At 45.7% G+C, this 25,905-nt stretch overlaps 1 protein-coding gene across 5 annotated transcripts in view; it reads left to right on the top strand.

Moving 5' to 3' along the window:
• The window catches only part of DAAM2 (dishevelled associated activator of morphogenesis 2), a 130,678-nt gene that overhangs the window by 54,051 nt on the left and 50,722 nt on the right, over positions 1–25,905 (top strand). For 4 of the 5 annotated variants that reach the window (XM_027601364.2, XM_027601367.2, XM_027601363.2 and 1 more), the window contains exons 2-9: positions 9,926–10,152; positions 15,822–15,911; positions 17,979–18,053; positions 18,505–18,599; positions 21,450–21,783; positions 22,608–22,718; positions 23,907–24,010; positions 25,129–25,195. In XM_027601364.2, coding sequence (XP_027457165.1) covers positions 9,985–10,152; positions 15,822–15,911; positions 17,979–18,053; positions 18,505–18,599; positions 21,450–21,783; positions 22,608–22,718; positions 23,907–24,010; positions 25,129–25,195 — 1,044 coding nt within the window. In that variant the 5' untranslated portion in view covers positions 9,926–9,984. The remainder of the gene's footprint in view (positions 1–9,925; positions 10,153–15,821; positions 15,912–17,978; positions 18,054–18,504; positions 18,600–21,449; positions 21,784–22,607; positions 22,719–23,906; positions 24,011–25,128; positions 25,196–25,905) is intronic. The other variant, XM_027601366.2, reaches the window with a different exon arrangement.

The following is a 25,905-nucleotide window of genomic DNA, read 5'->3' as shown; positions in this document are numbered from 1 at the left end:
ACAACACGCATGTGAGCTGCATGGGTCCACTTCTATGTGGATGTTTTTCAATAAATATATTGGAAAATCTTGGAGATTTGCTGTCATTTAAAAAAGCTTGCAGATGGACTACACAGCCTGGAAATCTCAAAGAAAAAAAAAAGAAAAAGTTAGTTATGTCACGAATGCATAAAAGTTTTGTAGTTGCTAGTCTATTTTATCATATGCTACCATAAAATAGACACAATTCTGTCATAAGAAGTTACAATTTATCAAAGCTTGCACAAATACAGACCATTCATGGCACCATTCACAGTTGAGAGAAATGTAAACAAACGTAAAATGCCGTATTAAATCGTAACTGCAGCAAATTAACTGCAGTACTTGCTGTACTGCTGTAATCATTTCAAAGCCACCTCCTGTTGTTCTTGCGGTGAGCTCAAGTGTTGTATCCACTGAAAACGCTGTGTGGCACTAATCATCTCCGCGTGAACAGTTTGTCTCTTCAGTAAATGGTGAATAGCAGTAAGAGGTGATCTCTTGAGGTTCTCACTATTAGGAATGACATTTGGGGGAGTCAGAAGCTATATGTGGATTTTCTACGGGGGCAGGGGAGGAGTCTGTGTCCCTAACGCCCATGTGGTTCAAAGGTCAGCTGTGCTTCCCTTCACCTCTTGGGGTTTTTCTTGACACCAAGTCCTCACTCTGGCGCACCTTTCATTGTGAATGATTTCTTCGACCGCCCCCCTCCATGAGATGTGCCAACACCTTTCCTTCCTCTGAGACTCAGCTTCAGTGCCACGTCTACAGGTGAATGTTGCAGATTACCCTAGCCAGAAGTCCCTTTTCTTTCCCTGCTGTCCCAGGCCTGCACTTCCTCCCCTCCCTGGTATGCTGGGTGCTTAGGCCCGGGACCTATTTATGCCGATGCCTCCCCGGCAAGACTGTAGACCCAGTGGGGCTAGGATTTGATATTGGGTTCATCCAAAACACCCAGAAAATTGCTTTGTACATGACAGTCACTCAGGGCATACATGGATGAATGAATGCATGCATGCTTGACTGGGACACAGGAGAGCAATTTTCTCCTTGTTTTCTACCCTGGTGAGACAAAGAAACCTATGTTCTCTTATCACTTCTCAAAATGAGAAAACTGATTGGAAAATCCACAACCGCCACACAACAACCCCAAGTCCGAGAAATGGCACACTGGGGAATTTTCAGTTTTGCTTTCGCAGAAAGACCCCTCTTTCTCTTCATCCCTGTCTCCCCTGTCTCTGTATGTCCCACCCCTCAGCCTGCATGGACGGGACCCTGGGGTTGAGACAGTTTACTTTTCCTTTCTTTGCCTTTCCCAGCAGAGGGGGAAACCGTAATTTAGGCAGCTGCTAAAAATAGCTCCCCCAGTCCTGGAAAGAGAGCTTGCTTATTTTTGAAAGTGTTCCCTGCCCCCTCCCCAGCCCTGCCCGACGCTCTCACTACAGGTCAGATGCTTCTGAGCACTGTCCTGAGGCTGGCAGGGAAGTCACAGGATGGGGCCCCATCAACCATGGGGTCCGAGTACTGTCTGGGAGATGGACCAGTAGAGAAGTGGGGGAGATGAGGGGTCTTCATGCTCTCCATGTCCTGTTCTACTCAGATGGGTCTCACTCCCAGCAGCCTCTTGGGGAGCCCTATGTGGGGACAGCATACCAGATGTGGGGTCTGGAAACCTGGGTCAAGTCCAAGGCTCACACATCGCCTCTTTCTGAGCCTCAGATTTCCTTGTCTATACAAGGGGTGGTGGTGGTCATATTTACCTCGCAGGGGTGTAGGGAAAGTCTGTGGTAAACCTTGACCATGGTAGGTGCTCAATGGATGATGGCCATAACTTCGTTATTAGGATCACTGGATTTAGAGCACAGCCCTCTGTTTTAACAGGTAAGGCAGTAGGACACATGATAAGCCAGTATGATTTGCTAAGTTGAACCACATGAAATTGATGATTTTGTAGATTAAGCATAATTGAATACAGTCACTTACATATTGATTCAAGCTAATAACACAGAAATCAGCAAATTTTCTGTAAAGGGCCAGGTGCCGTAGACAATACTTACATGAATGGGCATGGCTGTGTTCCAGGAAAATCGTACTTACAAAAATGGGCTGAATTTGACCCCTGTAATATTTGCCAACCCCTGTCATAGTATGTTAGATTCATTCTTAACGTAGAGTGAATTTTCTGTGATACATATAGTCAGTGTCCAGGTATCTTCCCAATTATAACAGTGGCTTATCTGTAGAGTTCTCGATGGTGTTTATTATCACCAGACACTCTTCCAAGTGCTTTACAAATAGTAACTAATTTAATTCTCATGACACCCCTATGAGGTATGTGCTGTTATTATTGACCCATTTTATGGATGAGGAAAATGAGGCTCAGAGAGGCTGAGTAACTTTTTTGGAGTCCCATAGTTAGAGTGGATAGCAGTAGAACAGAACCCAAACTGAGTTTGTAGAGTCAAGTTGGAGTTACAAGTCTGTAATTCACGCTGATTCAGGTTGGAAGCAGTGGGTGGGGAGATAGGGTTATCAAGCCTGTTTGCTGCCCACAAAGCATGGTCTTCAGGGCCTTAAAGTGGCAGCAGGCATGGTAGAGGTGGACAGCGGGCCTGGGGTGGAAAAGCACAGACTCTTCTTTGGGGAGCTAAGCCCTGGGTCATGGCCCAGTGTCTGGGGCTGTTTCCTAGGTGACCTCCAGTGACACATGAAGGGTCAGTATATAGGGAGGAATCTCTGGCCTGTGGAGCAGGAAATTGTTTACATTCCTTATGTTCCATGCAGTATCTCTAGGGAATTCTGGGCCCCATTCCCAGATCTGAGCCCCAGGGGACCTGGTAGGAAGAGGGGGGCAAAGGAGCAGCCTCCCCAGGATGCCTGAACTCTGCTATCAAACCAAGGTACTTGTATACCTTGTTGATTCCCTTTGCCTATTAATTTAGCCACAAATGAATAGGCCACTGGTCAGGACTCCGGCCTTGTGCACACCATGCTTTTTCCCCTAATGCCATTCCCCTTGCCCAGAAAGAACTTCTTACCTCTGTACCTTTCCTTAGTTCTCTCACCTCTTTCAAGACTGGCTCAGTGCCACTTCCTGGAAGCCTTTCCTGACCTCCTCTTCACACCCCAGGCTACACCAGGTCCCCCTTCCTAGTGCTGCCAAAGCCCCTGTCTCCCTAACCCTTCTGGCTTCTCTACAAAAGGGAACCCCTCAAGGAAAGGGACCATACCTTATTTGCTCTTGCGTCCTCACCACTAGGGTGACCCCTAGTGTCCAGCATGGCCTCCACAGGCTAGAAGCTGGTTAAAAGCATGTTGTTGGAATGCAACATCATCATCCACAGAGGCCTGCCCCTTCCTCTATAAGACATGGCCCTTGGGCGAGTTGCTTGAGCTTTGGGAGTCTTTTTTTTTTTTAAGATTTTATTTATTTGAGAGAAAGAGAATGAGAGATAGAGAGATAGAGAGCACGAGAGGGAAGAGGGTCAGAGGGAGAAGCAGACTCCCTGCTGAGCAGGGAGCTCGATGTGGGACTCGATCCCGGAACTTCAGGATCATGACCTGAGCCGAAGGCAGTCGCTTAACCAACTGAGCCACCCAGGCGCCCAAGCTTTGGGAGTCTTAATGTCATCACCAGGAAGGGACAGTGATGTGATTTAAGAGTTGGGAGGAATAAATGAGATAAAGCAGAAAGATGCCAGCACAGTGACTGGCTCCTAGCAGGCACTTTGGAAGTGGCCATACATATCCTTGCCCCCATTACCCCCATTCATGGAGGTAAGGGAAGGGGATAGGAGAAAGCAGTTTGAACACCCCAAAGCCACAGCATTGGCCTCAAGTGCTAAAGGCAGGGTTTATGAGTTACCTTTGGTTCTACAACAAGAGAACTGAGCTTGGAGTCAAAATATTTAATTGTGCGTCCCAGCTCTGCCTCTGAGCAGCAGTGGGCGCCATTGACAAGACATGTAACTGCTGGTAATATCATTTTAAACCTCAATAGTATTATCTGTCAGGGGGGATAGTAATAATGACCTCACAAAGTCCTTGTGAGGCTGACATGAGATTGCAGAGCTGTGAAAACTCTTGGCCCAGCTCCAAGGGAAAGCTCGATCATGAATTATTGAGTCTCAATCTATAGAATGCTTGAAAAAGCTCTGAGCAGGGCTCAACTTAGGGTGTTTCTTGGGCACATGCCATGTGGCTTAGTGGTTTACAGCTTTAGGGTCATGCAGTCATGGGCTTGAGTCCTAGCTATGCTACTAACTAGCTGTGTGTCCTTAGGCAAGTTACTTAACCTTTTTGAACCATGGTTTGTCTTTTGATGACTTCTTTAAGATGATGCCACCTATCTCAGAGAGTTGTTATAGGGATTGAAATGTGGATAGAACCCAGTGTCTGGTGCTGGTACACACCAAATCTCAAGTATTAATATTATTCTGCTTTTACTTATGACTTAGGAACAATCGTTGATGATATAGGGCTTTTGAAGTCCTTGTTAGTATAAAAACTGGTGTATAGAGGGCCACAGTTTGGGGGTAAGGGTTAGATTTTTCATCTTTACAAACCAAATGGGAGTACTACACTCAAGTGATAGGAAGTACTTCCTGGCTTGGGGTGGAATGTGGGAGGGGTGCTCAGTGCAGATGAGGAGAGCCCCTGGGGAAATCTTTGGGACTAGGATGCAGCCAAACAGTATGGCTGACCAGGCCCTGCCATTGCACAGAGAGGAAACCGAGTCCCAGAGAGGCTAAAACTGTGGCCCCCTGACCCATGTCTGGATAGTGCCAGAGCTGGGACTAGCCCCCATCTCCTGAGTTAGGTATGTGTTCTCCATGATGTAGAAGGATGTGAGTAAAGAGGTAAAGTCTGGCAGGAGCCGGAGGACTGGAGGAGACCCTTGAAGGGGGCCTTACAGTCTTCACAGGAAGGCTATTTCCTCATTGATGGTTTGCTGTTTTAGGCCAATTAATCTGTGTTTAGGGACCCACAGGCCTGGGAAGACCTTGATCCCACAGGGAGAAGAGGAGGGGGCAAGGAGACAGGATGTAGAGTGCACGGAGGTGTTGGTATTCAGTGAATTTTCATGGACAGAAAGGTGGGTGGTGGTAGGGGCGGGTTGAATCCCTCTGCTGGGGTTTAAGTCCACTGGGTTTTGTTCTATTGTTGCTTCTCATTTTTCCATATTGCTCCTCAATTTTTCTTCAAGGTGGGCACCTCCATTGCTTCTCTTTGTGAAGTGATCTTGCAGAAAGGAACACTCTGGCCCCCTTCGCCTTTCCACTCCCTGCCCAGCATCAGGGATGACGGTTTCCCCTTCCAACAAGAGCTAGATTAGAGCCTGAAGAAAAGCCCAGCCCCTCAGGTCCAGACTCCCCAGGGGCCAAAGGCAAAGCTGGGTGGCTTCTTAAATCAGGCTGGGCAGATTCCTACAATGCCAGGCCTTGGTGGTCCCAGCTGTGCCTGGAAAGGGCTTGTGGTTGCAGGCTCTGTCTGGGCAGGGTAAGCGTTGCCTGGCTGGGCAATAATGATAACAAAGTCACAACAGCAGTGCCGGCCTCCTCTAGACAGTGCCCAGTGTGCTCTGACCTCTTATCTACATTACTGCACTGACTCTCACTGAAGCCCACCAAGGAAGGTGCTGTGATTATCTTGGTGTCATAGAACCTGAGGCTCTGAGAAATATGCTCCCAGGTCACCCAGCTGGGAAGGCAAAGCCAGAAGTCAAATCCCAGTCATCTGACTTGGAAAATTGCTGAGGTGAAGGAGGCCTAAGAAAAGGATGGGCGAGAAATGGGGGCAGAAGACTTCCTCCTCACGGTGGAGAAGAAGGAAGTCTTCAGGATCTCTGTAACCCTCTTCCGGCCTGGACAGCATCTTCAGGACTAGAGATAGTTCTCAACTAGGCTGCAGAGATTGGTCTTCTCTGGTGGAGAGAAGTAATGGGGGGTGGGGGTGGAGCTAGAGCAAGATGGGGAAAGGGGCCGCTGACTTGGGAAGACAAGCTCTAGACCTCAGCTTGAACACTGGTGTTGGGTTTCAATCCCAGCTCTGTCCCCAGCTGTGTGACCTCAGAGAAAACCTTTCCTCTTTTGACCTCAATTTTCTGATCTATGCTGTAAAGCTACATGGGTTCCAGCTGAGAGCCTGTGGTTTTAGTCTTCGATGTTCAAGTGGGGCCCTAACAGACTTAAGAAAAAGTCATTGGGAGTAGGGCACCCTCAGGAACATCAGCATAGTGGGGAGCTGTCAAACAGGCCGCCCCTTAAAAGGGCAAATATGCAGCACTACCCCTGGTGCTCAGGCTCTTCGCTGTGGGGATGGTACTTCCTGTTTGGAAGGTTAGTATCTCCATCTCCCGTCATCCTGAGGCCACACCACCTCACTTCCCATACTCAGAGAAGATGTTAAAATGTATATAATGACAAGTATGGCATGGCACTGAGCAATCAGAGCAGTCATGGCTATAAACAGCTGGTGTGAGACTGTAAGAGGGTATGCCAACTGTGTGCCCATCCAGCCCCCAACTCCTGATTATTCCTAGGAAAGTCTGGCTCAAGAGCTGAAGAGCAAAGACAGACAAGGATGGAGACTAGGGAGCAAAAAGTTGAGGAGGTGAAGGCAGGAAGCAAGTTCATAGGTCCTCCCAGACATCAGCTCGTCCCTCCCCCAAACCCCATCATACTGTCAACTCAGCTTCACTGTGGCCTCTGGGAGAGTCCTCATGCTTTGTGCCCTGAAAAAACAGCCTCTCCACCAGCTGCAGCTGCAAATTGGAGGCTGAAGAAACAAAGGGGAATTGGTCTGTACTCTGCAGCATTATCCCAAACTTGACAATGGGCAGGTGACCCCCAGGGTTGTTGACCCCAATCTGCCTGCAGAATTGGTGCTTTACTAAGCCTGATAGTCAGAGACCAGGGCTTTGTCTCACCCACTCTTGGCTACTGGCTATCAAGTCCCATGGAAAACCCTAAAAGCCTCCTTTCCTCTTTCATTTTCCTCAGCTGCCAGCCTATTTTAGGTCTTTGCCACCATGTACCAGGATTGCTGATGCCACCATGTACCAGGATTGCTGAGTTAGCCCACTGGCTTCTTCCCCTATCCCCAGCCTCAGGCTTCTTGCCTTATTCCCTATAAAGGTTCCTGATTGCTTATCAACTGCTAGGAGTCAGAGATTTCAATTAATATTTCTTGACTGATTGACAAGGGCCTGTCTTTTCCATGAGCACAGGCTATTTCCCAATTGACCAAGAAATACTTATTGAGGGCGCCTGGGTGGCTCAGTTGGTTAAGCGACTGCCTTCGGCTCAGGTCATGATCCAGGAGTCCCTGGATCGAGTCCCACATCAGGCTCCCTGCTCAGCAGAGAGTCTGCTTCTCCCTCTGACCCTCCCCCCTCTCATGTGCTCTCTCTCTCTCTCTCATTCTCTCTGTCTCAAATAAAAAAAAAGAAAAAGAAATACTTATTGAACACCACTAAGTGCAAGGTATTTTATTAGCCATAGAAATGGGAGGTGTATCAAAGAAGCAGGAAGCATGGGCCCCTGCCCTCAGGAAGTCTTCACTATACCTGTGGAGAGCTGATATATAAACACAAAAACGATAACCAATAATACAAGACCACTTCAGTGTATTAACTGAGGCTCTCCTGGGTCTATTAAAAAGCCTGTCACAGAGTTTATAAAGAAAGATAAAATGGAGCCAGTAAAAAAGCTCTAGAATGACAATTAAAATGCATCATGACTTATAGGAGAGGTCTGATCAGATTAGACTGTTACTAGCTAGATTGTTAGGGTTTAGGAAATAAAGCATTGTTCTCCAGAAGTTACCTAGGGTTCACTAGGAGCAAGTTATGACACATTTATCTTTTTCTGGTAAGGTTCTAGAGCTCCATTCTGAGGTATGCCTTAGATTTGGTATATCTCAAATTCCACAAGGCTTCAGGAAAAATCTCCTATGGTGTCTTTATAGAAAAGAGGGCTAGATAAGAGCATGGGTTCATGGATTCCAAGATGGTTGAAGGACTGTTCCCTGAGAGTCTTGATTACTAGTTCTTTGGCATTCCCAGATGAGGTAGCTAGGTCATCTGGGTCTGTCTATATCTTTGTTGTGGTCGACATTTTTAGCAATGGTCTGGGTAAAGACCATGGGTATATTCTGATCATTTCTGTTAATGACCAAATCTAGGAGAAATAGCTTAGAGTCAAGACTCAAAAGTAGCTTGACCCCTTGTGGCTATGCATACCAAAGCATTGAAAGAAGAAACGTGAAGAGATATTTGTACACCCATGCTCATAATAACATTATTCATAATAACCAAAAGGAGGAAGTAAACTGTGTCCATTGATAGGTGAATGGATAAACAAAATGTATATAAATACAGAAGATTATTATTCAGCCTTAAAAAGAAAGGCAATTCTGACACATGCTGTAACATGTATTAACCTTAAAGACATTATTTTAAGTGAAATAAGCCAGTCACAAAAGGACAAATGCTGTATGATTCTACTCCTATGATTCTACTCATACTGCTACTTAGAGTAGTCGAAATCATAGAGACAGAAAGTAAAGTGGTAGTCGCCAGGGGCTTGGGGGAGAGGGAAATGAGAAATTATTGTTTAATGAGTACAGAGTTTCTATTTTGCAAGATGAAAAAATTTTGGAGATAGATGGTAGGGATGGTTGCACAGCAATGTGAATGCATGTAATGAACTATACACATAAAAATGGTTAAAATGATAAATTTTGTGTTATGTGTATTTTATAATTTAAAAAATCCTGACCCCAGACCTATGATAATAATAGAGAAAAAGGCAGAATCCTTTTTATGTTAAAAAAAATTAAGATATACAAATACTGAATGAGGAGAACATGGCTGGGCAGCAGTGTTGTGGGTAAGCTCTCCTGAACCCACCCAGGTTATCTGAAAGTACGTTTAGGAACCAGTAGTGGTCAAGGGTGGTTTTAACCCTTTTGGGAAGCCTATGTGCAGGTAGTTAGGCTTTATCTAGATGCTATGTGGCATCAATGACTAGGGCTGGCCAGTGTTTCTCTCCAGGGTGGGGCACCATTGAACAAGGCTGTCCCAGTGGCAAGCTAAAAACTTAACCCTTTCTGTTACAAAGGTGTTGGGTGTTCATGAGTTTTGGTCTCTGGCCAAAGTGGTGTCTTCTGTTCTTGGTTGGTATGGAAAACAAATCTGACCAGATTTCCTTCAGTATTGGCTGAACACTGTTCCAATGATCAGCTCCATTTCCTAACTCAGGGTTCACTCTAATGACTCCCCCAGGTTACCTCTCCTTCTAGATAGATGGGTGGTAAGCCCATGTCCTATTGATATTTCACATTCATTCAAACATGCTTGGCACAATAGACTGGACAGAAACCCTGCGAGTCTCTGAAGACTTCTATCCTCTACTCCCCAGGAGTCATGCCATAAAATTAGCTTGCTACCTCTCCTGCCAGCCTACTTCAACCCTTCCCTCCCCACTGGATGAAACCTTTAAACCAGGCATCTGTACACCTTAAAATGAATCTAGTGACTGAGTTGGCCCTGCTGAAAATGGCTCTGCTAGAACACAGGCAATAGGATACCCATCTGTACAGTCATGGAGAAGGTGCAATTCATGTTCTGTGACTACCGCCCTCCTCTGTTCTCTGGGGGCATAGAAGGAGAATCCGAAAATGTCTGTGGCAGGAAACACTGGAGGGCATGATGGGGAGGGAATCCTATAGGTGGAAGGAGCTGGAGGGAACAGAAAGAAGCTGTGAAAGAAGGGAGGGCGGCCTTTATTGTTGGGTTGAGGGATCCTAACAGTTCGGCAAAGAAGTTATGGTAGCTTGGTGACCACTGTCCCTGCCTACCTGGCTGCCATTGCCTGACCACTCTGCTGTCTGTTCTCCCGTCCAGATCACGATGAGGACCTAGGGCATCTGCCAGCTGACTATCCCCCCTGGCCTGGAGTGACCATGGCCCCCCGCAAGAGGAGCCGCCATGGCCTGGGCTTCTTGTGCTGCTTTGGGGGCAGTGGCCTCCCTGAGATCAACCTCCGAGACAACCACCCTCTGCAGTATATGGAGTTTTCAAGTCCTATCCCGAACCAAGAGGAGCTCAATGTCCGCTTCGCAGAGCTGGTGGTCAGTGAGGGGACAAGGAAGGGAGGGTGTTGACAACAGGAAGAGGGATTCTGGAGCAGGCAGAGCAGGACAGAGGGCAGGGACCTATGTGCTGGGATCTCTACCTATGAAACTCTGCTTGGGGCGAGGGTGGGAACCCAGGACAATGCAGATGTGAGGGAGAAAAAAGTCATTTACTGGTGTGGATACCACGAAATATGTCCCCAGAAGAATGGACCTACCTCATATCTCCAAGGGATTCTAGACCTCATGGTACAGCAGTTAGTCCATCATGAAAGGAGCAGGTCCAGGCTTTTGTGAAATAAGGCAGTGAGGAGCTTCAAAGAATACCAGAACACTTGACACCTTTCTCTCTTCTCTCTGGAACTTCCCTGGGATTCCTTCACCTCATACAGGAATAAGGGACAGAGTGGTGTTCTGTAGGCAGATTATCAGGTCCTCATAGCAGGGGATGATTGACTAGAAATATGGAGGTAGAGATGCCCATATTGCACCTGGCTCAGGCCTGGTTCAGGGCTGGTGATTATATCCCATGTCTAGCTTATGGCAGGTGTAAGCTCTGTCTTTTACACTGGTAGCAGCTCTTCCTGACTATGTGATGCCCGTTCAGACTAGAGCAGCACTACACCTTTGTGAGAACCACTCACAAAGTGAGTATGTGAAATTATACCCTGACCATAAAGAGAACAGGAAAGAAGCATGATTCCTCTTCTTGGAGGTCTGGTGGTGAGACAAAGCAAAGGAGACTCAGATCAAGGATGTAGGACCCATGCGCAGGACTCAGGGCTGAACCCTGTATAGAGTAATAAGCACAGATTCATCTACCCCTAGCTCTTGGTCATTCATTCTCATGGTTGGCCAGTAGTCAAGCCAGCAGAGAAAAAATGCTATGTGATTTGAAATGGGATTTCATATTTGAATTGGATAATGAGTTATGATTAAGGCAATCTAGCTTTCCAAATAACTGGACCACTATAAGATAAGACCATGCAGGTTATGCAAGAAAGTTGTCACCTTCCTCGTCACATCAGGCTCAGGCAAACTCGTTGTTCCTGAACTCAGGTTCAGGAAACCCTCATCCTATCCTCAGGATGGAGCATGGATGGGAGAGAACAAAGTGTTTACTAATATACAATGACATTTGGAACCTGATTGGTGTTAGTACTACTAGGATCTGTTGTTGTTGTTTTTTTAATTCAGAATACTGCTGACATCAAATGTGTTGGTTTTCCACCCCACACAACTCCTTAGTTCATTGCAGACATTAACTAGTGTCCTACAACTTAACTCCATGCTGACATTAACTACTGAGAGTTAATACAGACCCTACAGATGAAGGGCTCAGATCCACAAGATGGCCCCCCACCCAGACACCAGTCAGAAGTCATAGGTCCCATGTTACCCACACTTCAGAGAGATTTGGCTACAAGTCAGGAGTTCCCATGATCCTCTCCTCAGGTTGGATAATTTGCTAGAATGGCTCACAGAATGTAAGGAAAGACTTCACTTACTACTACCAGTTCATTATAAAGGATATTACGAAGAATACAAATGAACAGCCAGATGAAGGGGTACGTTGGGTAAGGTCCAGAAGGGTAAGGGTCCTGTCCCAAACACAGGTGCTTCTGTCCTGTGGAGTTTGTTTGCACTATCCCCCCAACATCTGAATGTGGTCACCAACCCCAAGGCCCTCTGAACCTTGTCCCTTAGAGGTTTTTATAGAGGTTTCATCATGTAGGTATGATAGGTTTTTAACTTCACCTTCAGTCTCTCTTCTCTCTCCAGAGTTTGAGAAGTGGGGCTGAAAATTCTAGGCTTCTAATCAAGGCTTAATCTTTCTGGTGACCGGCCCCATGAAGATATCCAGGGTCCCACCAAGAGTTTCTTCACTAGAAGAACAGAGGCTCCTGCCACCCAGGAATTTCCAAGGGATTTAGGAGCCCTGTGTCAGGAACAAAGATGCTCCTGTCAATTTTATCACTCATAAAATTCCAAGGAATTTGGGAACTTTATGCTATGAACTGGGAACAAAGATAAAAAATATATTTCTTATATTATCACAGCATGGACATTTTCTTGAACAGAGCACATGAGTTTTGAAAGAAGGACAGGATGAAAAATGTTCCTTTCCTTGGCCCTTTTATTCAGCAAGTATTTATTGAGCATCTTTAGTGGGCAGGAAAAGTCCTTACAAAGTACTTTGACAAAAGCAAGGATGAGGGGGCACCTGGGTGGCTCAGGCATTAAGTGTCTGCCTTCAGCTCAGGTTATGATCCCAGGGTCCTGGGATCAAGCACTGCATCAGGCTCCCTGCTCAGCGGGAAGCCTGCTTCTCCCTCTCCCACCCCCTCAACCCCCCCGGCTTGTGTTCCCTCTCTTGCTGTCTCTCTCTGTCAAATAAACAAATAAAATATTAAAAAAAAAAACAAGGATGAGTCACACAAGTCTTATCTGCAAGGAGACTAGCATCAGCAAACAAACTGAGCAAACTAACATTGAGCCAGTTTTGAGCAAACAAATGAAAAATATTCCTTGAGAACCTGCTGTGTGCTGGGCCCTATGCAGGTCCCAGGGATTTAGTGATGAACCAAAAGGCACAGTCCCTGCCTCCAAGGACGTAAAATCTAATAGAGAAGACTGATCTTGAGCAGTAATGACAAGTGTAGTTAGTGTTTGGAAGGGGGACATTCATGGGCCTGCGGCAATGTCTAGCAGGGAGTTTAATTTTCAACTGAGTGTCACAATGGTCCCCCTGAAGAGTGAAATTTCCACTGAGATCCAAAGGCAGTGTGATGGCTGGAGAAGTGAATGGGGTTGCAGAGCAATGAGAGAGGGTTGTCCCCAGTAGGAGAAGCAGCATATGTGAGAGTCTCCAGTCAGTAAAGAGCTGGGCCGTTAGAGGTTCACTATGGAAGATGAGAGTAACAGGATTTCATACACAATCTTAAGGGTGATAGAAAGTCACCAAAGCAGGATGGTCTTCAAAAGACCATTCAGGGTACTCTATTGAAGAAGAGTTATGGGTAGAACAGTAAGAGGGTTTTAATGCAATCCAAGCTAGGGAGAATTGTGACTTGGATTAAATGTCATTAGTGAGGATGGAGAGGACAGATTGGAGAGCTATTTAGGAGGAAATATAGGACTTGTTGGGCTTGGAGAGTGAATAGGAATCAGGGAACACCCAGGTTTCTGATGTGAGGAACTGAGTGGATGTTGGGGCCCTGTAAAAGATAGGAAATTCCAGAGGAAACTCAGGTTTAGAGAACTGGGATGATGAACTTAATTTGCATATTCTCTCTGTGCATCAATTTCCACATCTATAAAATGGGTTGTTGTAAGTTTATTGAGTAAATATTAAGCACTTAGAACAATGCCTGGTGCATAGTGATACTACATAAAAGTGTGAGGTACCTGAGGGACATCAAAATAGATAAGCACAGGGAGCAGTTGTGTTCCAGGGTCTGGAGCTCAGGAAACTGGTGGGCTAGAGGAATAGGTTTGAGAGAGTTTGGGGTAGTAACAGTCCTTGGGAATGGCTGAGAAGTCTTTACTGGGGAAGCATACAGGAAGGAGATACCAGGACCCCTGAGGGACTTCAATATTTGATGGTAGAAGAGAAGACAAGAAGACATCAAGGGAGCCCAAGATGAACATAGAGCAAAGCAAGAGGGATTGCCAGAAAGTGTGGTTGTTGCAGAAACCCAGGGAGATTCAATAAGGAGTGAATGGTCGGCAGTCAGTCATAGGCTACCTGGGCTGAGCCAAATCACCAAGAAATACCCATTGATTTAGTGACAGAGACCACTGGTGAGAAAAGACAAGTGCGTAAGTAACCAGAATCCAAGTTTGAATGTAACTGCTCTGGAGTTCAGGAGGGGAAAGATGGTCTTACCTGGGAATGGCTATGAAAGCCTTGCTGGAAGAGGCTGACCTTGAACCTGGGTAAATTAGACCAGGGTCCGTGGGTGGGTGCTCAGGGAGGGTAGTCCAGGTAGAACTAACTGTATAAGCAAAAGAAGAAGAGATTCAGTTTGCCCTGGGAAGTGTAAGGTACATATATCTCTATTATGTCTTTGATTTCCGTTTCTGACCATGGAAAGGAAATACTCTAGAAACTTCAAGCAGGGCTCTGGGAATCTTAACTGAGGATGTTACTGGGATATGTAGAGAATGATTCTAGGGAAGAACCTTTGTTTAGCATTAGATCTGTAGGAGTCTTTAGTTCCAAAGGCAGGTGAACTGATGGGTATTGCTTCAAATTATCTTTGTATGTGCTGTACAAGATGGCAGCTATAGTCACTTGGGGCTGCTGCATATTTGAGATGTGGCTGGTCTGAACTGAGAGGAGCTATAAGGTTGAAATATACACCATATTTTGATGACTTACATTCTTTATATTCTTTTTTTTTTCAAACTCACAATTTTTTCTATTGATTACATGTTGAAATGATTATATTTTAGATACTTTGGGTTAAATGAAATACTAAATTTAACTTCACCAATTCCTTCTTAATTTTTACTATGACAAGAAATTTTTTAATTTCTGGCTCACATTATATTCACATTATATTTCTATTGGACAGGTCTGATCTATGTAAAGGAAAGTCTTCAATGTTCTCCCTTAAAAGTATAGGGAAAAGAGATACTGACATTTAAGACCCTTATACTTTTTTACATATTACTTTCACTGTTTATCATTTTTGAAAAGATAAAGATTATTAATAGTATGCTTTATTGTCTTAATGTGAGTATTGCTTTTGATTTAAAAAAAGAAAACTCTCACAATAATTGAGTCGAAAAGCAGGCTACATTTCCTGTGGCCCATCTATTTCTTTGATGAGCTTTGGCATAGCTCATGAATCACAGGAGGAAAGTCTTCAATAAGAGAGGTTTTAGAGGCCATCTAATGCAGCCAAACTTTCAGTGACTCTCATAGAACAACCCTAAATTTGATGACATCAGAACTACCCAATGATACTCCTTGGGAAGTGTGGATTAGTGTGGTGGAGCTCCCAGCCTTGTGTGGGTGGAGGAGCTACCTCTGACAGACACACCTCCCTGGGAAGCAGATCAGAACCTCCCTTTCCATGGCATACTCTTCTTGCCAGGAGAGTTGTACAGCTTCTTATCCTCACCAGCTCTTCTCACCCTGTGCTAAGAACAGGCCGAGGTTGCGGGGAGCCAGAGAATTTCTGGGGGAGAAACTCAAAGGTCAGGGAGACTTGCAGGTTGGGGCAGAAACTAGATCTGTAGACTGAGTGCTTTGTCAGGCCTTGACTTATGATGTTGACAAGCTTAAGAAGGACAAGGGAAAGAAGAGCAGAAACCCAGGGCAAGACGGTTAGGAACTAGCAAAGCAATGCAGGAAGGAGATGGGCAGGGAACAGGCAGCCTGGAGGAGGAGAGCAGATTTGTAGAGACAAGTGGGAGTGGACAGGAAGTAAGGGAAGCATGGAAAGAGGCAGCCCAGGCTTAGGTCGATGTAAGGGAATGGGGTGGGGGTGTAGGGCTGTATTTCTAGCAGAAGAATTGCTCTATCATACTTTGATACTCTCTGGAGGGAGACAGTAGGCTGAGGGATAGGTTTGGGGGAATTGCGATTTCCTGTAGCAGTGAATATTCTAATGTCAACCATCTTTGGGTTTCAGACATATTTCTTGTCTTTGCAGGATGAATTGGATCTCACCGACAAAAACCGAGAGGCTGTGTTTGCACTGCCTCCGGAGAAGAAATGGCAGATCTACTGCAGCAAGAAGAAGGTGCCATGTCTGACCATTTCCACTGCCACCTCAGGGTCCCCAGCCTGGCACAGCTCTTGCCTCTATGCTTGCTCGCTCATTCAACAGATATTTATTATATACCAGCATCGTTCTAGGTGTCAGTGGCATGAATAAATCAGGAGAAAAAATTCCCTGCTCTCATGGAGCTGACAGGGAAAGAGATTCTGGTTTTCAAAGACCCTTGATGCAGGTGCCCACTGGGCTCCAGGAGTGGGGCTGAGTCAAGGAGATACCAAGATGATAAGTCTATACTCCCTTCCCGTGCCTGCCTGGAGGGCATGTTGTCCTGTGCCATACCCAAGGGCAGCTTTGTGTTGTAAGGACTGTTTGGGGCAGGGGTGACCTCTTCTGGCTCTTTGGCCCCCACCTGTCCCAGGCTCAGCCTCACAGGGCAGCAGGTATATCAAGGTCATACATCAGTCCCCGTTCTCCCCACCCTCTCCTCCCTCTCTTCTCCTTCATTACAACCAAGATAAAAAAAAAAAATACTGAAATGTAAGGATAGCTTGTTCTACCTTCCAAATCAGATTACACATAATCTCCCCCCACACTTTCATATACCCCTCTCTTGCCATGTGGTGCTTCCTCTGTTTGTAACATCTTCCCCACCTGTCTTAGCTTCAGTAATCTTTAATAACTCTGTCCTCTCCGACCCCCCTTCATGAGCCTTCTGTGTTAGATGCCCCCAGCCAGGGCTTCCACAGCCCACTATAGACAGTTTGACCATAAAGCATTTGTCACCCTACCTCTGACACGAGACTATTCTATGGAAGACAGAGACTGACTTTTTGCTCAGTACTTTCAGGGCTCAGTACAGTGATTGACATGTAGTAGGTGCTCATTTAATGCACATGGAATGGAGAAATGATGAGCTGGCAAAGACAGGAAAATATATATTTGATGGTGCATTTGTTTTTGCTTCTGTGATCCCCTCCCCAAGGTCAGAAGATAGAATTGGGGAGTTTCAGTCATGAAGAGTTAACACATAGCCATGTGAAATCACAAAGACCAAATCAAGGCAGCTTTCCCACTGGTCTAAAATTTGGGTTTTGTGAAACAAAATTGTGAAGCTAGTAGATATAGCTGAGGGATACAGGGCAAAGTCCAGGTCACCTGGCAGACAGGTAGTTTGTCAGCATGGTTCTGGAAGAGGAGTTAAGTTTTTGTACAGATTTGAAAGCAGGAGATTAGCAGAAGGCAGGTGAAGGAGAACATCCAAATGGGACAGGGACAGGAAGGAGCAGGGTGTGTGTAATGCCCAGAAGTAGAGTCGTTGGCTGAAGGAGAGGGCTAGATCTTCAATCAACATTAATATTTATTCAACTCTCATTGTCTTTGCCCATCCCTGGGGAGGAATTGAGGCTTTCCCTTGAAACCTGAGGGTTGGGCCAAAGGCCCTGTGCTCTGGACTCTGCCTCCCAGCTACACCGAGTCCTCCTGAGTCTTTCTAAAACCCAGGGCTTGGGAGTCTCTTTCCCTCTTTTAGTGAAGTTACTATTCACTGAGTGCCTACCATGTGCCAAAGAACTGCACCAAATGCTTTATATCAGTGCTTCTCAAACAGTCTGAGAGAAAAACCAAGTTTTTAAAATTCCAAACTGTCAAAAACCAATACTTTTGTAAAATACAAGGAGAATGGTATTAGAAAGTAAAATTTGAAAAACCAGATGTATAAAATATATGCACAGATTTTTATTAGGTTCAACAGACAAAATTATATTTTATTAAGAAGCAAACAAATAAAGAGGGGACAGATATAACAGGAAAAAAAGAATTTATTTTTAATTATATATATTGTTCATTGAAAGTGCATATACCTGTGTGATTTCTGCCCATGTCATTGGCTGGTCATGAGAGTCAGTGTTCACTATCTGCATTTTTACCAAGGAAGAAATGGAAGCGTGGAGAGATTTTGTAACTTCCTCAAAATTATCCCTGTCTGGGTGGGGCTGGAAAGTGAATCTGCTGACATGGAAAGAAGCTCAGGACCTCAGGGCATGGGCCTATCTTGCCAGGTGGTCCATACAGTCTTTCTTCCTGTTCCAGGAGCAGGAGGACCCCAACAAGCTGGCAACCAGCTGGCCTGACTATTACATCGACCGCATCAACTCTATGGCTGCCGTGAGCAATGGCTTCTCCCCTGCCCTCACCCCACCTGGAAAAGCCATGGGAGAGAGTGATCATCCCGCATCTTTCCCTGAACTTCACACCCCACTCCCTGGGGATCAACAGCTTTCCAGTTATTCCTGAGATTTTTAAAACATAATCCCTCCCTTCTCTGTGTGACTCTCGAGGCCCCCAACCATATGAACGTTTATTAGCCATTTGTATCTCACACAGTCTTAGGAAACAGGCCGAGCCGATACTTCTCCCCATTCCACAGATGAGGAAAGTGAAGTCTGGGACTGGAACCTGGGTCTTCTCAGAATCTGACCCTCTTAGTGAACCATTCCTTGAGGCCCCACCCTTCCTGAGTCGAGGGTGGCTCCTGGGACCCACCTGGGCTGGGGGATGCAGGGAGCTGGGGCTCAGGCAGCCCAGCAGGACCTCCGCCCCTTTCCACCTACCTCAGATGCAGAGTCTGTATGCCTTTGATGAGGAAGAGACGGAGATGAGGAACCAAGTTGTGGAAGACCTGAAGACAGCTCTCCGGACACAACCCATGAGGTGACTCATTGTGTTTCCCCTTCCCACTTCCTTCCACACCCCTTCACTTGCTGGTCCCCCTCAACTTCCTGAAGCTTCACCCAATGCTCTGCTCCTATCCCAGTCCCCTTGCCAGCTCCATTCCCCCACCACCACATCCCCTAGAGTTCCCTGCACTCTGTTCCACTTCCTGCCTCTTACAACCCCTCTCTGAGGAGCTGGGAGGCTGCCAGAGGATGGGCATGGGGGGGACCAGGGCAGAGAGCAGAGGAATGTGACATAAACCTCAGGTCCTGAAGTGCTATCTGAGCAGAAATTGAGGGCAGGTACTTGTTTTTCTTGGGAGAACAGAATGGCAGGGAAGGCGGACTTATGGACAAGGTGTGTAAGAAAGAGCTCTGAGAATGAATGCCCCGGCCAGGGAGGAGGGCAGCGTGGAGAAGAGATACTCCAGCCACTAGGAGGAGATGTGGTGTCTGTAGATGAGATTCCGCCACCTAGAGGAGGAGTGATGCAGGCCAGGAAAAGGGGATGATTTTGAGAAGAAGGACCCTTCCACCTTCCCAGGCCATACTGTGCAAAGGTCCAAATGGGCCAAGAGCCACAGCTTCTCCTCAAGCCTGGGAGCTGGCTTGTAGCTCCTTGTGGGAGCCAACTGTTAAATTTTCAGCAGTTTTGTAAGCTGCTTGTTAAACATAGCTATGATTAGAATATGTTATATAAACTTAAAACTAAATAAATCATACTAAAAACAAAAGTAATAAATACTTGAAACTTTTCACTCCCTAATTACTTAATGTTTACTACATTTTAGTTTTATGTATATTCTTGACTCTTACATATGCTCTTGAGTTTATATTCATTGTATATGCATGGTGGAAATACAGCTGACCCTGAACAAGGTGGGTGTTAGGGGTGCTAACCCCCAGGCAGTCAAAAATCTGCGTATAACTTTTGACCCAAAACTTAACTGCTAACAATCTACCATTGACCAGCAGCCTTACCAATAACATAAACAGTTGATTAACCCATATTTTATATGTTATATGTATTATATTCTGTATTCTTACAACAAGGTAAGCTAGAGAAAAGACACTGTTAAGAAAATCATAAGGAAAATCTATTCATAGTATTGTACTTGTGTTTATTGAAAAACTTCCCATATAAGTGGACCTAAACAGTTCCAACTTGTGTTATTCAAGGATCATCTGTACTATAAATGTTACACCTCTTCCCAACTCCACATTCAATGATGTCACATTGATAGCTTGAAATCAGCTATGCTGGGCATATTTATATTGTGGAAATTGGCAAACACTACAATCAGGCCTTTTTTTCTTTCTTCAGACAGCCAGTTGTTAAATGTTTGCCAGCATACTGGTCTGCCCGTGTGTGTGTATGTGTGTGTGTGTGTGTGGTTTGGGCTGAGCTCTCTACTTTGGGAGCCTGGAACTAGAGCCTCAGGAGAATGGGAGCATCTTAATCCCGTGTGGTTCAGGGGGTGGGGGGCTTGTAGGAAGGGGGTGCAGGAAGGATGAGGACATCGAGAAGGAGAGGGGTTGAGGGAAGTTTGCCAGGTTTGATTCCACTTCAATTTACTTTTCTTTCCCTTAGTAAAATTCTGATTACAAAAGTTACACATAGTCATGGTGGAAATTCTGCAGAATACAGAAAAGCATATAATAGAAGCAAATAATACCTATTTTAAAGACTTAATTTTAGAGTCTATTTCATTTTGTAGACATTTGTATAATAATATGGACATACACAAATACACTTGGGACCAAATGTATTAACTTTATGCGATGGTTCCCTCAGCTCCATTTATGACATTTCCTTAGATCGTTACTGTTTTACAAAATTCAGTGTTTTAAGCCTCTCTATGTGTATGCGTGTGTGAAGGTGCATGTGCCATGGATGACTTTGGTACCAGATGAAACCTATTGACTGCTTATCAGAATGATATTTTTAAATAATAAAATAGATAAGATGAAAAATAACCAATTAAATTGAAATATAGTTACCAAATATGAAACATTTGTGAGATAGCAATTAATGTGCTTTTTTATGCCTTAAGCAGAAAGAGCTAGCAACCACCATGATTTTGAAGTGCTGATGAGTGGAAGTGATAGTCTGTGACACCTGTAGCAACTATAATTTGATATGAAAATAGCTGATTTCTTTGGGTGACAAAGTCACAGGTTCTGCTATTACCACTGTAGTTTATTGCCCACATTCATCATACGAAGAAATAATACATTTCAGGTAGAGGTTACCAAAAATAAAAGTGTAACATTTTTTTCCCCCTCCAAGTTCACAGACCCCTGCAAGTTAGCCATGACCCCTTAGGGGAACACAGACTCCAGGTTAAGAACCCCTGAACTAAATGGTTTTTAATGCTTTCTGTTAATATTTAAGATAGCAATTTTCTTAAGGATCACTTGAAGAGTGCCTTTCCCAGCCTTGGTCCCATGACTCAGTGACTCCTTATGACCCCCTGTCTGGAAGTCCACTTTGTCTTTTGACATCTCCTCTCTGGAGATGAATTTTCAGGTTTAATAGCCATTAAATTATAGTATAATTATAGTAACAATTACTGCAATCATTCTCTTCAAGCGTACACCATCACAGCTATGCAACTGACAGTCAATGGCCTGCAAATGCACGATATTTAAGGTGCAAATAAGGCACGAGTCTCCTGCGAGGGTGATAGGATTTCAATGCCTTAAATAAACTCACTAAATGAACCAAGTGGCTACTATAGGTGGAACACTGTGTTATACAGGTCCCGGGGTAACTGTTTGCAAAGTATATACATAATAATAGGCAAATTCAGGATACCTGTTATGCTAATGGTGCTGGCCTGGACAGGTTTGTGACACGCTTCATTGAGCTGGAGGGTTTGACCTGTCTGCTGAATTTCCTCCGGAGCATGGACCACGCCACCTGCGAAAGTCGCATCCACACCTCCCTCATTGGTTGCATCAAGGCTCTGATGAACAACTCCCAGGGGCGAGCGCATGTGCTGGCACAGCCCGAGGCCATCAGCACCATTGCACAGAGTCTGCGCACAGAGAACAGCAAGACCAAGGTGGCCGTGCTGGAGATCCTGGGTGCCGTGTGCTTGGTGCCTGGAGGCCACAAGAAGGTGCTGCAAGCCATGCTCCACTACCAGGTGTACGCAGCTGAGCGGACACGCTTTCAGGTGAGGGGGGGCCTAGCTGAGGGCTTATATAAAAAGACATAAGGGACCTTAAGAGATACGGGTTTGGCTGGGAAAATGGATGCATCACTAGACCGTGGGTTCCTTGAGGCTGGATTATTAGTCTATGGCTCTACATCTCTGAGCCCAGTGCCTGATGAATCACAGCAGCTCAGTCAAAAATTAAATTGAATGCAGTTGTTGGGGCCAAGATTTTAAGCCCTATGCCTGGGCCAGTGCTTACTATGGGGACCCCAAGAACAGTGCTGGATACTGAAGCCATTCTCTTTTCTTCTCCCTGACCTGCCCCAGAAAAGTAATGAGATGAGTATAAAGTGTCTTATGTAGAATAAGTATCAATAGATCTAAACTGTCACTACAAGTGCTATGGTTTATCTACCAGTATAGGCTATTTGTATATTCTGTCATCAAACATTTTTAAGCACTTATTCTGTGCAGAAAGTGGCCCATGACCCTTTGCAGAAGAGGTAAAAGGCAGTGTCCATGCTGTCAGGGAGCGGGGCAGGAAGATTTATGAGCTATAAGCAGCTGGAGCTGTAAACAGCTCTAAAATGCTAAAGCAGCATTTCGGCATGGCCCTACAAAATAAACTAAGCCCTGGAGCTGAGTGGCAGGACTGAGATTGAGGTATGGATAGGCAAAGGACGCTTCTTGAAAAAGCTGAGCTTTTGGGAAGGACCAGGGTAAGCTAGATAGATTGGGTAGAGCAAGTACGTGGGGTTAGAATGGTAGGAACACAGGCACAGAGGCTGGATTTGTAGGATCCTGAGCCCACCTTTCCTCTCCTGTCCCGCCTTTCCAATCAGACACTGTTGAATGAGCTAGACCGAAGTTTGGGCCGGTACCGGGATGAAGTGAATCTGAAAACAGCTATCATGTCCTTCATCAACGCTGTCCTCAATGCTGGAGCTGGAGAGGTGAGGCATCTTGTCCTGGCTCTTACTGTTCCTGGACTTTCTGGCCCCAGGGGAATGTGTGCAAGTGCCTCCTGGGGATGTAGCAGAGGGAAAGGGCCAAGACCTCTGGTTGGCATGGCTGCCACTACCATCATTGTCTTCAGATTACCTTTATAAACTCTTGCCTCCTTCACTTGGGGCTGAGAAAGAATAGATTGTCATGAACCTTGCAGTCATGAGAGGTTCTTGGGGAGTTCCTTGCATGGGTAGCATTGTGCATTATGTGCGTACTGGACAAACCCCACGTAGGCTGGCTGATGCTGGCTTAGGGTGGTGGGGGATCATTTAGGAGGAGGGCAAGTGTAGGCTCTTCTTCCTAGAGTTTTCTAAAGACCTGATTCTGGACTGGTTTCTGAGTTGGTTGGTCATGCCCTCTAGCACCTTCTGTTAGGAGGTATGGCTTCTGATTTTCCTTACTGTGGAGTCAGAATGGGATTCTCAGACTGTAAAAATAGCAAGTTGAAGACGAACTTGAAGAGCAGATGAACTCCCCAAATTCTAAGGGAACCAGATGCCCCAGTCAAGGTCAATTTGTTGAAGGACAAAAGGCGCAATTTAATGATCTCTACTTTTCCCTCTTTTATGCCAACACACTTTTCTTGCAACCAGTCCTGATGAGCTAAATTAGGTGAGGTGGGTTGGGAGAGCAATCTGTCCCTCAGATGCTGACATCACCCTTGTCAGTACTAGCTACACTAATCTGTTCTGATTAGTTGGTAACCATACTTCATCAGGTAATTCTTAATGTAATATCACCCCTTTCGGTAATATCATTCCCATTTTACAGATGAGAAAACTAAGGCTTTCCCAAAATCACAAAACTAGTGAGTGTCAGAGCAGGGATTTGAATCAAGATCTGTTTGAAATCAAAGCTTATAGCCTACCTTACTCTACGGTGCCACTCTTTGATGCCAAAGGCTGAGAAAACCGGTAAGGGACTTGAAGGAAGTGAGGCAGGAAACCTAATGGGAATAAATAACAAGGTCTAGTATGTCTCCTCCTGCCCTTTCTTGGAACTCTGGACTTGAGGCAGTTCCAGGTGGGTTGTTGCAGGTGATATAGTGGGACAATGACTAGAGTGGGTCCACTGGGGACTCTTGTGGAAGAGCCACAAGCCAATAAGTCTGGTCCTCCTTCGGTGACCCCCAGGATAATCTGGAGTTCCGCCTTCATCTACGGTATGAGTTCCTGATGCTGGGGATCCAACCTGTGATTGACAAACTCCGGCAGCACGAGAATGCCATCCTGGACAAGTAAGGCCCAAGCCATGGAGACAGTGCCTCAGTTGGGGATGATTAGAACTTTCAAGGAGGCTGCCCTTCCCACTGGAAACCACCTGCCATACCCAGTATTAATTCAGAATCAGCTCTGTGGGGGGGAGGTGGACAGCTCTCACCCCCTTGTCCCACATCCTACCTCTGTCCTTGACTGCTCTCTTTGTTGACCTGCTTTCTCATCTCTGATGTTAAATGCAGGTGGACCCAGTAGTCCTCAACCATGTTAGTACTTCACCAGGGTTGGGGGGGGGGCTTTGGAAACACATAGGGGTGTTCCTTTGGTTTTTAGACTGGCTGGTTGGGGGACACTAACTGGTATTGGTTGTTGGAAACCAGGAATACTAAACATCCTGCAGGGCACTCCTGCTTAACAAGGAAATTGCCCCACCACAAATGGAAGCCATGAAAGCCTTTATTGATTAAAGGGCACAATTAAATTCCTATGTGTTCCTTAATTCCAATTAAGTTCCTATCTGTCCCCTCTGGTTCTGTCCCATTGGTACACACTATTTTAATGCACTGGGTCTTAAGGGAGACAGGATGGGCCCTTTTGAAATGAAGTTGGGGTGTGGATGGGGTGAAAAATGAGAGAGACTGGTTTTGAAGGTTGACATGAGGACAGTATGAGAACCCTGGTGAAGGCAGAGCAGTAGTCCTTGACTGGGTGATTTTACCCCCAGAGGACATTTGGCTAAGCCTGGAGACATTTTTGTTGTCATGACTTGAAAGGTGGGGGCTGCTACTGGTGTCTAGTGGGTAGAGATCAGAAATGCTGTTGAACCTTCTACATCTCACAGATCAGCCTCCCACAACCAAGGAAAATCTAGCCTTGGATATCAATAGTGCCAAAATTGAGAAAGCCTGATCTAAGGTGATGGGACTGTAGGCTGGCCTCCCTGAGGAAGAAGGGGCATGGGATTCTATAAAGGAGGAGCGTGTTGGCCTATAGACCAGTGGCTTCTTTCTGGTTTTGCCTCAGCATCACCTGAATTAAGCTTTCAGATTTAGTTCACTGGGGAGTTGAAAGGACTAATCCTCAAACAGGGACATCCTAGAAGTAATATCTACTCTCTCTATCCCCTCATCCTATCTAGGCATTTAGACTTCTTTGAGATGGTCCGGAATGAGGATGACCTGGAGCTAGCCAGGAGGTTTGACATGGTAAGAAGCCTACAGGGATGGGGCAACTGCAGCGGGGTCCCAGGTGGCCCCACAGCCTCTTCTCCAGATCCCATGTTGTGGTAGGTCCATTGTTGGCTGGCTTGCCTGGTGAGTGGTCCTACAGACAGGTCCTACTTCTGGAGCCTGGCAGTGTGTTGGCTCTGCAGGGCCTCACCTGGCAGGCCTTACCTGGTAGGACATCTCCTCCGCTGGGAGATTGCAATCCCCAAAGGAAAGAGGGCCAGTCCTTAAACATTATTAGTTTCAGATTCTCTCCTGGGCTACTCTCCCCCTGCCTTCCAGCAATTTCCTGAGTCCCCTTTCCCTGCCACTAACTAGATCATGCTTCACAAACCAGATTGTCTTTTCATTTCAGCCTCAATAACCCTGAAAATACACAATTCTGCTGCTTAAATATTGTATTATAAAATCTCTATTCAAATAGAGGCTTACCTCTGGTGGTGCTGCAGTCACCAAGCACCATCCCATTATATGGTCACACAAGCCCTGGATTTACAATAAGAAGACTGAGATTAGCTTGCCTGTGGTCACACAATGAGAGAGTAGATCTGGGATTTGAACCCAGCTTGCGTGGAACTATGCTATGTGGTCCTTGAATTGTCTATGCCCCTGTCCCCTTTCTTTAGTTTGAATCAGTAGTTCTCAACCAGGAGTAACTTTGCTTCCTCCTCCCCCTGTGGACATTTGCA

The sequence above is a fragment of the Zalophus californianus genome, chromosome 7, assembly GCF_009762305.2.
Source record: "Zalophus californianus isolate mZalCal1 chromosome 7, mZalCal1.pri.v2, whole genome shotgun sequence".
Classification (NCBI taxonomy): Eukaryota; Metazoa; Chordata; class Mammalia; order Carnivora; family Otariidae; genus Zalophus; species Zalophus californianus.
The sequence above is the reverse complement of the archived record's forward strand: the minus strand, read 5'-3'. Positions and strand labels throughout refer to the sequence as shown.